A 13,582-nucleotide genomic window follows, 5' to 3' on the forward strand; every position below is an offset into this window, starting at 1 on the left:
GGCACATGTGAAGGCATGTTGAAGGGCACTACGAAGCAAACAAAGCAGAGCGATGCGAGTCTTCATGCATTAGCTTTTCTCTTCCTCCTGAATGCACTGCAGTCAGGCATTCTAGACCTCTGTAAGAAAGAGAAAAAAAAGAACCGGAAAAAAAGAAAGAGAGGGAAATGGCGCGCTGGTAGATCCCTCTCCGTACAGGCGCTATTTGCTCCGGTCTACTTGTGCACTTTAAACAGAGCGCACTTTGGCATTGATCCATGGGGTCGGGGCGAAAGACTGGATGTCGTAAGCACACGTATAAATGAACCCACGGCTGCAGCGAGAGACACATCGGCCTGTGCAAGAAGGCTTTGTGCGCGTGCATCAGTGCTTCGCGCAATGAAGGCGTGCCGTTCCGCCGTTGCGCTCGCATGTGGCCTGGCGCTACTCGCCGAAGCCTGCTGCGCTGTCACTTTCGCCGAGTGGCGTAAGAATTTGATGAGCGTCAACCCTGGCTTACTGAAGCCTCAGTGCAAGAAAGGTGAGTCTCTTGGTAGCATGCAACTCCACAAGGAACTACAGAATCAAGAGTTCGTTATTGACATGGTTTCTATCCACACGCTTTAGTTTACATGCGGAAAGAATACGTACAGTCAACTGCAAAAGGTTACGGGATGCGGTTTCCACTGCAAATGTGAATTACTGCACCGTTAAGGCATGTCATTTCTAATTTAATGAATCACTGTGTAGGTGGCGAAGGCTACTACGTGTTGGAACATATAATTCGAGGCTGCGCTTCGTGAGAATTCGCTTCTTGGCAGGTCCTGCGTCCCGTAAACTTTTGCGTTTGACGGTGCCTTGAAAGTTCAGGGACGTGCAACAGCCGTTTATTTACAGAGATCTCGGAACATGAAGCTATTGTCGGTTGCGAGAAATCCGTAAATATAGGTATAGAGAGAAATTCGTTCCTTGTACTGGACCACTTGAGCACAACGTATCAAAGCCACCTACAAGCCCCACATAGATGGGTCGGTGTGTGCACAAACAGATAGCTGCGCAGCGGCATTCTGCATACCCTCCCTTGATGTATCATGGTCTGGCCGCCTGGATCACGTAGTTTCGTTTGCAACAGTACAAAGTGCCGAAATTACCGCAGCCTTGCGAAAACTACGGGCCTATTCTGCACGAGATATCGTGGTGCTGACGGACTCGGTCAACTTTACAACGATTATATCTTGGCTATACCTCGAGATAAGTTTACAAGGCAATCTCTAGCACTGATCAACTATCTAATGAGCAAGAAATTTAACGTAAAAGTTCAATGGATCCCATCCCACGCAGGAATTGAGAGAAACGAAAAGGCTGACGCTCTTGCACGCCTAGCGCTGACATGTGTCACAAGAGTGAGAGCGCCAAGCATTTTTCAGAACTCTAAGGATGCAATATCCGCAATCACTTTAGGGTGACCCACAGGACTCCATGCCAAACCTGTGTGATCCATGGCATTACTCGCGAGGAAGAGATGCTGTTGTACCGCATGAGAACCGACTCCGCGTACACCCCGACTTGGTCATTCAAGACTGGACGTCGCGCTTTCCCGCTCTGCGCCTTCTGTGGTGATATCGGCGACAATGAACATTTTATTTGGCTATGCTCACAGTTCGACACAGAAAGGAACGCGATGGTCGACAGCCTGTAAAAGAGTGGTCTTTCGCACAGGACCTTTGAAGACGTCGTTTTCCCCGGAGCGCCCGCGACAGTCAAGAAGAAAGTGCAACGAGTGCTGATTGCCTTCCTGTGAGACACGTGGCTCATCGACATCTGGTGACACACCTCTGATCTCAACTCATAGGAGGCTCGGGTGGAACAATCGCCGGCTATGTATGCCAAGCTGACCCCACCTACTGCAACACCACCACCACCGCCCCCAAAACCATGGTTTAGGACTTTAAGCCACGTGATCTTTTCTACAGAGGGAAGGAAGGTCAATTGGCTGAGATGTTCGGATGAAACCAACACCTGCTTTGAATGGCCACACAATCAGCTTGCAAGAATAGACGCTCGGAAGCTACATATTAGCCGGAATCGACGTGAACTACATCGTTATGTCAGATACGTGCTCCAAACCGGCGCGCATGCTGTGCCACGTCGTCAGCAGACTGGGAGTGACACGATGATTAACGACTGGGTTGCTATAGTATGCCTTGAATCCGACTTTTTCATTTTCCTGTGCTGCCCTCTGCCGCACGCTGCTGGAAACATGTTGGAAGGGTGCCGGGGCTTTCGCCGGTTGATTTGTGTACCTGCGCCCATGTTGAGTGCACATAGGTGCGAGCAGGAGGTTGCGGACGGAGACAAACATGGTCGCCCGAACACTGCCTTTATTCTTCCTCTTCCTCTTTCACCACTAATGCACGGTACCGTCCTTGTGTGGTTCGTTACACACTTCCCCCTCCCCCCGAGAGAGTCGTAGGTACAGGGGCGCATGATAACCTCTTAATCTCCTGACATGAACGATTTCAGTGTGGCAGTCCGATGACGTCCAGAAGAGCTCAGGTGGCCGAAGCTGGCTGTTGCACTCCGGACGACATATCCATTCTCCGATGAAGAAAGGTATGGACACAAAGCAGCCGTGGGAACTCGGATGTCGTTGCGACTTGCAGACACATGCTGTCTCCTGCTCGAACGTGCGGTGGACTGGGTCGTTGCGGCGACGTCTCTGTTGGTCTGGTTTGCCAAGAAAGTGCCCGTGTCTTTTCCGTCGTCGTGCACAGCGTTATCGCAGGAATTCTTGGGTTGGGAGCAGTCCTGATAGGTGGTGGTGAATGTGTGTTCGGCGACGTTTCTTTCTTTCAAAACGTAGTATTCGTTGAGTTCGCCTTGCGGGTTCGCCTCTTTTGTGGTGATGCATTTGTTCTTCCGGCGACGCTCTTTGTCGTCGTCTGTGTCGACGTCGTCGTCGTGGTTGCGGACGTTGTTGATGGAGTTGATGTTTCTCATATTGCGGCGGGAGTTGCTGAGGTAGTGTTTCCATCAGAATTAGCCTTTGATTTGTTTTGCAAATTGACGTGGTAATCTGTCGGTAGCTGGTAGAGTGCTCGCTTGTGGGAGACTTGACTGGTGGCAAAAGCATTGTGCCAGGCGTCACAGAAGGTTCTTCTGAGGCTGCTGCGACGCCATAATGAGTGGGCGCTACTGTCATATGACAGGGTGCGACGCTAGGTGCCTGCGACGCTTCTGCAGAGGCAGCGGCTCCTTGTGGTGTTGTGCGTGGAAGAAAGATTATGTGTTGCGAAGTCGCTTGGTCTCCTAACGAACGTGGATTATCCGCTTCTGCTGAAAGTGAATTGCCTTCCTTGTGAAAAGAGCACACGCTCATGGTGGTTTCCTTCTGTACTCTTGGCGGGAAGGCAGTCTGCTTCATGTCACCGCTGGAAGTAATAGCAGCGCTCTTTGCTTGACTGGTGTGAACGGTAGCGTAGTCTGAATTAATCCAGCTTGGAATCCTGGATGCTCTATCATTGGATGATGTCGCTGTAGACGTGATTTCATCACGCGTTTCCAGTGATAGGTCCGACTCTGGAAAATTCGAGGTGCCATGCGCGAACGAAGCAATTCCGTGAAGCACGGGCTGCGGAATGAGCGTCATAGAAGACTGGCGTGACTTGAAACCAGGCGGCGGGTCGCACGTATAAGACGCAGTGAATGCATCTGATGCATTCGCGATGGAACGAGTATGATAGCATGATGAAGACGCACATATTTGCGACTCCTACACGGCACTGGAACCTGGTGGAAGGTTTGGTCTTGAAGCGAAGCGACTTGGATATCGCTCAGCGAACGGAGGCTTTACTATGTTCATTGTGCGTGGTGAAGTCATGGTATACGCTTGCGATTTTGTTTCGTCTTTCCGGGAGGATCTCTACATGAGAAACGTGTCGATGATCTCCTCATACGAGGCCTTGTTTGGCACTGATGATGATTACTAAGTGGAGGCTACAGGTGACTGCAGCGACACAGTTTAAATGCCTCTAGCTGTTGGGCAATGGAGGGATCTGCCACATATATGTGAAATCGCCTGATCATCTCTTCTTTGATTTTCATCCACGATTCGTCGTTTTCGAAGATATGCGTAAGGTAAAATCGAAATGCCTCACCGGTGACGTAATGATTAAAGTTGGCAACCATATCCCGTTCCGACCATGATGCAGCGGATGCGTGGAACTCGAAGAGGCAGAACCAATCTTCCACGGGCCCATCGTCCACTGATCCGGTGTACTTGGGTATGTCGTAAGGCTTGCGATGGTGCCGTCATGATGCTGGTCGGTGTAGGTGGTGGATCTGTGCGCTCGGGGTTCACAGCGGTGCGTCGAAGGCTTCCATGCTGATGTGCGGCTGATGAGGTGGCTGCCAGGTCTTCATCCTGTCGACTTGTGCGACGGGAGCAGGAGGTTGCGGACGGAGACAAACATGGTTTGGTTTGGTTTGGTTTGGTGCCTATAGAAATAGCACAACCCACTACGGGGGATTGGCCATGAATCGGGCGGCAGTGGGAAGAAAAATGAAGGATACCTAAATGGGATTTTCTTACTTAAGAATGAGATAATAAATGAATTATCATCGTTAATACTAATTTTCATGCTATAGCATCTTAAAATTTGAAGCAAATATTTTTGTTTTCTTGTGAAAAAAATTAGCATGGCAGTCTCCTTGTTTCCATTACAAAATTAAATATGGCATCCCATACGTTCCTATATTACAGTGTCCTAGTGCCGACGCCCCCAGAGATAGAATGACAGGTAACGTAATGGTCAATCCAAGTTGGCGAAGGGGACCTTCTAGAAGTCGCTTTCTATGCATGGTGAACCTACGACACTCTATAAAGAAATGATCCATAGTTTCGGATTCATTGCAGTAAAAGCATTGAGGGGAAGGTGCCAAACCAGACCTATGGGTATAGAAATTAAGCCTTGGTATTCGGCAGCGCATTCTAGTAAACGACACTTCAAATTTTCTTGTTGAACACCATCTGCTGTGCCAAGGAAACATAACGTGCTGGAAATCGGTGTTATTGAGTACACATGATTTGGCATGTTCTTCTTAGACAGAAAATTTTAAAATCTCGCAGAAGTGGCGTACGCCGAAGGTCTCAGGATCCTCAGTACCGGGCCGTTAAGAGATGCCGCTGCTAGTGCGTCTGCGGATTCGTTTAAAGTGAGCCCCACGTGCCCTGGCACCCATACCAGATGGATAAGGCGTAAATGTTGGGGGATGGATGAATGAAATTCTCGGAGAATGATAGATGAATTGGGCACTGATAAAGCGGAGCAAACAGACAAGGAGTCGGTTAAGATTACGACTGAAGTAATAGATGTGGGAAGTTTTCGTAGAGCTAGGATGATCGCTAATAACTCCGCCTGAAATATTGGCGTAAAGTCGGGTAGTCGAAGGGAGAAAGACCAATTTAATGATGCCGAAAAAATACCCATTCCTGCCTTCTCTTCACTGACAGAAGCATCTGTGGCTATTACTGCATTTATTTGGAGGTTCTCGAGGTGGTCATCTAGCAAACTTTTTAGGTATCGAATAGGCAGGAGTTTAGCGTTATTAGAAAATATATCATCGAATTCAACGCTTAATGTCGCAGTAGGGAAATTTTGAAAATCCACATCACGGATTGATATTTCTAATGGCTCTAATAGTTTCTGCACAAAAACTACCTGGGGACAATGCAGTCTGGACCATTGATTCTCAAAGAATGCAGTCGGTTCCCTAATAAACATATAGAAGGAGCGTCTCTGGGGAGAAGCATATATGTTCAGTAACGTTTGGACTGTGAGTATACGAAAACGAGTTTGAAGAGAAGGCAGGTGAGTTTCATGATAAAGAATATTATTCGCTACATATTTGGGAAGGCCGAGACATAGACGTAGTGATTCGCGTTGTAAAAGAACCAGAGGGCGTAATTTATAAGTAGGACCTCCAGAAAGTAACACACATCCAAACTCTAAAATGGGGCGGACATACATACAATAAATCATCAGCAAGGTCTCCCTGCGCATTCCAAAACGATTGCTGCTGACTCTCCGTAATAAACCAACTGCGCGTGCTCCTTTAGATGCGATGTATTCTATGTGTGTTAGAATACATCGCATACAATTAAGCTTTTCTGTGTAACTCATTCCCAGATATTTTAAAGATTGCACCTGCGGAATAATCTCCTGGCCATACGACAGTGTTATTCGGATAGGAAAAGTTAAGGGAAAAACAATGATTACACATTTGCTGACATTTAGCGACATTTGTATTCCTTTTAGCCAAATTTCAATCTGATTCAAATGCAATTGCAAAGTTTTATATAAGCTATGAATATCATTTGATACTGAGAAAAATGCGATATCACCAGCGTATACGTATACCTGTACGTCATGATGTGTCGGGATGTGATTTAGTAAAATATTAAATAATACGGGGGAAAGTACTGCACCCTGAGGAACGCCCCTTGTCTGTTTGTAAATGTGAGAAGACACACCGTTTTGATAGCAATAAAATGTGCGTCTGCTTAGAAAATTTTGAATCCATGCAATTATATACTGTGGGAGAACCACACTTTCGAGTCTGTTGATTAAGGTACTGTGATCGACACTGTCATACGCCTTCGCAATGTCTAATGTGACTAAGGCAGCGTACTGGTTGTTGCGGCGAGCGAGTTGAATTCGACTCTCCAAGTCAACATGAGCACACCAAATTGAGCAGCCGGGCCTGAATCCTATTTGAGAATCACTTAATGTTTGGTTCTCGCCTATCCACCTATCGATGTGGCCATACAGAACTCTCTCGATTAATTTTATTAGATTTGAGGTCAGAGAAATAGGTCTAATGTTATCTATTGTATATAAATCACCCGGCTTTTTGAGTAGCGGAATTATTTTGGCAATCTTCCAATCTGGATGAATCCATGCATTTTTAATCGAGAAATTTATAAGATTAAGCAAATCCTGGGGAGATAATTCGAATAATAGTTTTATCATTGCTGTAGTTATGCCATCAGGACCTGGGGCTGAAGCTGGCAGCATCTTTAGCACTCTCATTAATTCTTCTAATGTGACTGCTATGTATTCATTAGCTGTTTCACGCGCCGGTATATGATAGGGGCGAAGTGATGTGAATCGACGCTCTAAGCCTTTTGCAATCTCCTCCAGTGATTGTACCAATTCAGTGGAAGTTAAGCTAACAGACTACATTTATCGGGGCTGAAACAATCTTTTTAGACCGTACAAACCTAAATAGGACTTTTTTATTACTAGACTGCGATAGGTAACTGTAATGTTTAGTGCTATAATTTTCTTTCGCTTTGTCAACTGTTTGCCTGAATGTAGCTGCAACAAATTTATAGTCATTCCAATTACGTGGACATTGATGATACAGTAACTTTCTCCAGGTTGCCTTTCTTCTTCTATATTCGCGTTCACAGTCCGAATTCCACCATGGTGAATAATTACCCCCTTTAGTTGACTGCATACTGAAGCTGGATTTTTGTAACTGTCACTTATCACTTGACACAAATTAACTGCCTTAACTTCATCATTTAGGCCAACCTGTTTATTTAAAGCTGATCGCAGTGAATCTTGAAATTTACTATAGTTAACATAGGTGCGGACATGCTTTTCGACCAAATTAATTGGTCGCATGGCTTCAAAATTTATTGGAAGATGATCGCTATTTGTGGCCGAGGTGATAGCAGACCAGGAGAAAATTGCACAACCCGAACTGTAAAAAGTTAGGTCTAACACCGAACGCGATTTGCCGGATATATAAGTTGGGGTTCTCGAATTTACACAGTTAAGATTATTTGACGAAACCCAATCCAACAATCTTTTACCACAAGAGTCGGACCGATAACCCCATGATACGTGGTGAGAATTGAAGTCACCAGCTATGATTAGATCCTTTCTGCGATCCTTTCGGCTGCAAGCGCGGCATCGAGAGAACCTGTATTGAGAACTCCTGTAGGAAAATAAACATTGACTACCGAAAATCGGGCGCATCCAGGAAGCGTTAAATCCAATGCTAGAATCTCACTTTCAGCAGAAAATGACTGGTGACTAATCTTAGCTCTATGACAAATTTTTGTTGAGATGAAAAATGCTAATCCCCCTCTACGAGAAGGGCGATCTAGACGAAAACTGCGATAATTCTTTAAATGAAAACTCTTTTCTATGGATAACCAAGTTTCTTGCAAAATAATCAAATCAGGAGAAAGTTCTTCGCAGAGATATAACAGATCAGCGGCTGCAGCAAAAATGGAACGACAGTTCCACTGCAGCACTTTCAAGCTTCCTATGTTGACGATATTCCGGCTGTATTTACTGCCGTCTGTAGAATGTTATCCTTTAGGAAATCATCCTTTGTTAACCTGTCATTTTGACTCTTTTTAGCTTTTAGTTTATGGAGGGTAGTTGCTCTCGGGGAGTTTGGAGAAGCACGACGTTTACACGTTCGAGCATCTAAATCCATGTTCTCAGTGGTATCTGAACCAGTCTCGCGACTGTTAAAGGCCTCAGGTTCGACAGGAGTTGCGGGAGCTGCGGTATGTGTCATCAGAACTGCGAGGCGAGGCCTCTGCCGATTGGTGTTTCTTTATATTTTCATCAGAAACTGCGATTCCAGAAGGAACATTTGGATGCGCAGTAACATGCAAAAGCTGCGACAACTGAGAAGTGAAAACTTGCCCAATTGTCTCTGAGAGGTTCGTAAATAAACTGTCAAGGGCTTTTGCCATAGCCTTCTCTACAGCTGCAGCTACACATCACCAAGAGATGCATCCATAGCTTTGGAGTGACGAGCAGCAGCTTCAGCATAACCACATGATTTCTCTAAGGCAAGGGCATGAGCTTCACGACGCGAACACCGTTTCCTTTCTATAATTTGCATAATTTCAAGCTCTTGGTCTCTCGCACGGCATTTCGTACAGTCCGTAGGGTGGGAACCTTCACACAAACAGCATCGTTCGCTCTGAGAGGAACCCGTTTTTCCATCGTGGCCTTCTCCGCAAATGCGGCACCGAACATCAGATCTACATCCCTTAATTCTGTGGCCATATCGCCAACACTGAACGCATTGCACTGGACGGGGAGAAAGTGCTTTCACCCTGTATAATAAGGGTCACGCCTTGATCTCTGACGGCCTAGTTGTGCCTGCAAAGGTGAAAATGACCGACTCTGGGGGGCTCTTTAATTATCAGAAACGCGTGAACATCGGTAGACTGATACGGCACCTGCCGGGGAGAACATCTCCAGGACCTCGGAAGCACACAGACTCGCATCGACTCCATGAACTAGCCCCTTAACGCAAGCTAGATGAGGAGGAATAAAAGGCCTCACCGGGTGATTCGCGAACATTTGACACTGCAGAAGGTCGGAGACACAGGTCTGGTCCAGCGAACAGCATAGAATGCCCCCTCTGCCAAACTGTCGAACATCGGTTATTCTTTGGAAGTGCGGGGTTGCTTTCCGCAGCTCTTCTTGAGTTGCCTTTGGATTTTTCACGCGGATGTATCCCCCATTAGTTGGCACTAGGGCCACTGGAACGCTGTGAATACCACTGCGCAAGAAAGCCTCTATAGGAATGTCATTATTGGGAAGTGAAGCCGTCCAGAGGCAGACCTCTGGCCGGGAGAAGAAAGAGACATTAGGAACTCACAATCAGATTAATTACACAATAAGAGGAAAGTACTAAACAAAGCTAAAGAAAAATAAGCCGCCCGATACTTGACCAATTCCCCAGCAAGAAGCAAGAACACAGCGCAGAGAGCCGACTGGCAGCGTTGCGAGAAGCTTCTGGAGCTATGCTGTGCAGAGCGGCCGAAAGGAAAACATGGTCGCCCGAACACTGCCTTTATTGTTCCTCTTCCTCTTTCACCACTAATGCACGGTACCGTCCTTGTGTGGTTCGTCACACGCACACGCACACGCACACACACACACACACATGCACACACACACACACACACACACACACACACATATGCACACATATACACACATATGCACACATATACACACATATGCACACATATATACACATATGCACACATATATACACATGTGCACACATATATACACATATGCACACATATATACACACATACATATACACATATATATACACATATACACATATACACATACACACACACATATACATATATATTTATTTATACAGGGTGAGCAGGCCTGAGTGCGCTGTTGTGTTAACAGTGCGGTCGATATGGACACGCTGAGTTCCGTCTGCCGTCGCCGTCGCGGCTGCTTTGGAGTTTGAACGTTGTCGCTGACTTCTGCACTTGCACCTCGCTTTTTTTATTCTTTTTACACATTCTTTAGACATTTCGCCTAAATAAGAAGTCTTCGAGCACGCAGCCTTCCGCGTCAGATTTAGCAAAGTGGTGCACTTGTTTTCATCGACATCTACAGCCGCAGAACGTTGTTAGCGTCAAGTATAGGGGAAAAGATGCATCGCTGATATGAAATAATGTCAAAACGTAGAATAAAACACACATATCTGCGCATGCTGAGCTGCGCTGTTGCACCGTGAGACGAGTCAGTATGAGCGGCTGAGCCTCTTTAATAACGGCGACTGTGATCCAGTTAAATATATCGAGCTGTTAATTCATTCTAATTCTCACTTTTCTTTAACTTAATCATACTTACAGTTTGCGCGTGTCTTGAAGCATTATGAGAGAAAACTGTGCTCGCATAAGCGCTCATTTAAAGGCCATGTTCTCCCGCAAATACGCGGATGCCATCGCTGACACCGTTGGTATATAACTGAGCAAGGCGGTTGTTTATGCTGCTGTGCCGAATGTATCGTCTCTTGTTTCGCGTTTGACTCATAGAAAAACAGTACATATCAGGAATTAAGAAATGTGTCAGCATGGCAACACGTACAGAACCACCCATCTACGTTGCGAATGCGACCGGCAGCCTACGGGAACGGTGACGTATATACAGATGTTGACACAGCCGTTGGGCAGAGCGCTCTGTTTCCGCTTGCAGCTTATTGTGTACGCCCCGTGGGAAGCGAAGAGTAGTTTATTTCAAATCGCTAAGGCCCCAACTGAACTATAAAAGCAGTTTCCTTCGCCCTAGCTGCTTACTTTTCAGTTCAGGTCCGCCGGCAGCGGGTGCACGAACTCGATGGCGCCAGGCCTAACCTTCGCTGAACAGGATCAACATTGGCTCAAACTTCATGCGCACGGCTTGCGAGGGTTGAAGCTTGTGCATTTCAACTTCATAGGCATATTATGACTCACATTGAGCGCGATTAATTATATGTACACACGAAGGCGTTGCGGCTATCACGTTATCGGTTCGACGGCCAATCGCGCGGGCTTCGGTCGAACGATGGTCGGCTCGCTAATTTTATCGGTGCCGTCGACATGAAAGCCCGTCGCAGTGCGACGACTCGCGCTCGTCGGTTGCGTCTTGTAGGCCTTGTATGATAAAATGGTCTCGGCGACACACTGCTGAATAGTCGGCCAATCGTTGGCGTGAGCGTCCTGTCGGTCTCGTATATCGACCCAGATGACTCCCACCGGTAGTCGATGGATAGTGACAGCCGTAGACCACCTGACGCGCTATGCCGAAACAGCTTGTGTAAGTTCAACATCGGCTTCCGAAGTCGCTGCCTTCATTCTTCAATCCATAATCCTGCGCCATGGCGCCCCTCGTCTCCTTCTGAGCGACCGCGGAAAGACATTCCTTTCCCAACTGGTAGGCGAAGTGCTCAAAGCATCTGGCACCACTCACAAGACTACATCAAGTTATCATCCTCAGACCAACGGCCTGACTGAGCGGTTTCATCGTACGCTCTCTGACATGATAGCCGCCTGTATTCAACCCGATCACAGAAACTGGGATACAATTTTGCCATTCGTCACCTTCGCGTATAACACCGCCGTTCAACGCACAACCGGTTACTCGCCATTCTACCTTGTTTATGGCCGTTCATCCAGTTCCTTTCTCGATGTTTCTTTCTTCTCTGTCCCTGTCAGTCCATCTCGATCTTCCTGCGAAGAATATGTTTCCCGCCTCGTCTATTGTCGCCAGCGTGCCCGCGTGCCCGCGTCAACACCGCAGCCAGACAGCGGGGCCGCAAGGATCATTATGACGCATATCATCCTGTGGTATTCTACAAGCCAGGCGATGAAGAGCTGCTCTGGACACCAGTTCGCACTCCTGGGTTGTGCTAGAAGTTTCAGTGTCAGTTTATTGGCCCCATACACGGTCCTGGAAATGACTTCTCCAGTTAATTATCGAGTGACCCCTGTTGTTTCCTCAACTGACCACCGTTGCCGCTCTACCGAAGTGGTCCACGTTTCTCGCACGAAGCCCTTCACGCGGCGTTCCCCGTACCTTTAGGCAGCGGCCAGGATGGCCGCTTTCGCGCGAGGGAAATTAGTGTGGGCCTTTATTGTGCACTTCTTCATCATCTGTACATTATCATCATCATGTGTGTGTCCCTCATCTTCATCGCGCGTGCGGGCGCATCATCATCAGCATGGACTGTGTCGAGGTCTGTTCAGGCTGGTTGCGGACGCCGCCCTTCTTCGCCGTGTCGTCTCTCGGGCTCAAAGGTCCGCCCTTACTGTGACGTCACATATATATATATATATATATATATATATATATATATATAGTTCAAAAAATGAAGCACGTAGGAGGATAAAAACATAACAGGACATTACTGACGTTTCGGCCGGGGTCCGGCCTTCATCACTCTTGATGAAGGCTGGACCCCGGCCGAAACGTCAGTAAAGTCCTGTTATGTTTTTCCTACCTGCTTCTATTTTTGAACTACCTGTTATTCTTTACTTCACCGATTTATATATATATATATATATATATATATATATATATATATATATATATATATATTGTAACGAAGATGACACACATCGGCGCAGAGTCAGCAGCATCCGCAGCATCAAGCGCGCATCAGAAGCTCGAGCGAAAGGACTGTGCTCGGTTCATCATACGACCGGCTCTCACTTTGATCCTCAATAAATCTCCTTTATAAGTGGTGGAGGTGCGGGGTAACGTTCCACTCTACCATCCTGGAACTTCGTTCGCGGACGCTACCCTCTGCCATGCCGGACGCCGACCAGCAGACTCTTCCATTGCCACCCGTCCCTTGCACCGCACCGTTCGCCAGCGGGAACCTCCCATCTTCAGCGGAACCGACGACAACGACGTTGAAGAGTGGCTGTCATCCTATGAACGGGTGAGCGTTCACAACAAATGGAATGACTCGGACAAGCTGGCTTACGTATCCTTCTATCTTGTGGGCGTCGCCAGTCTCTGGTTCCGAAACCATGAGAGGGATATCCGAACGTGGTCGGTGTTCAAGACGTCGATTACCGAAGTATTTGACCGACCCGCCGTCAGGAAACTCCGAGCCGAGCAGCGTTTGCGAACACGCGCACAGGACACGGGTGAGACGTTCACCAGCTATATAGAAGACGTCCTCGATTTGTGCAGGCGCGTGAACGCTGCCATGACGGAAGCGGAAAAGATCAAGCACGTCATGAAGGGAATCGATG

The 13,582-nt window shown here is 47.2% G+C and overlaps 1 protein-coding gene across 2 annotated transcripts in view; it reads left to right on the forward strand.

Moving 5' to 3' along the window:
- The first annotated feature begins 351 nt into the window (after positions 1-351).
- The window catches only part of LOC119460597 (uncharacterized), a 40,986-nt gene continuing 27,755 nt past the window's right edge, over positions 352-13,582 (forward strand). For both annotated transcript variants that reach the window (XM_037721606.2, XM_049672793.1), the window contains exon 1: positions 352-520. In XM_037721606.2, coding sequence (XP_037577534.1) covers positions 379-520 — 142 coding nt within the window. In that variant the 5' untranslated portion in view covers positions 352-378. The remainder of the gene's footprint in view (positions 521-13,582) is intronic.

Source organism: Dermacentor silvarum, chromosome 8, assembly GCF_013339745.2.
Source record: "Dermacentor silvarum isolate Dsil-2018 chromosome 8, BIME_Dsil_1.4, whole genome shotgun sequence".
Taxonomy (NCBI): Eukaryota; Metazoa; Arthropoda; class Arachnida; order Ixodida; family Ixodidae; genus Dermacentor; species Dermacentor silvarum.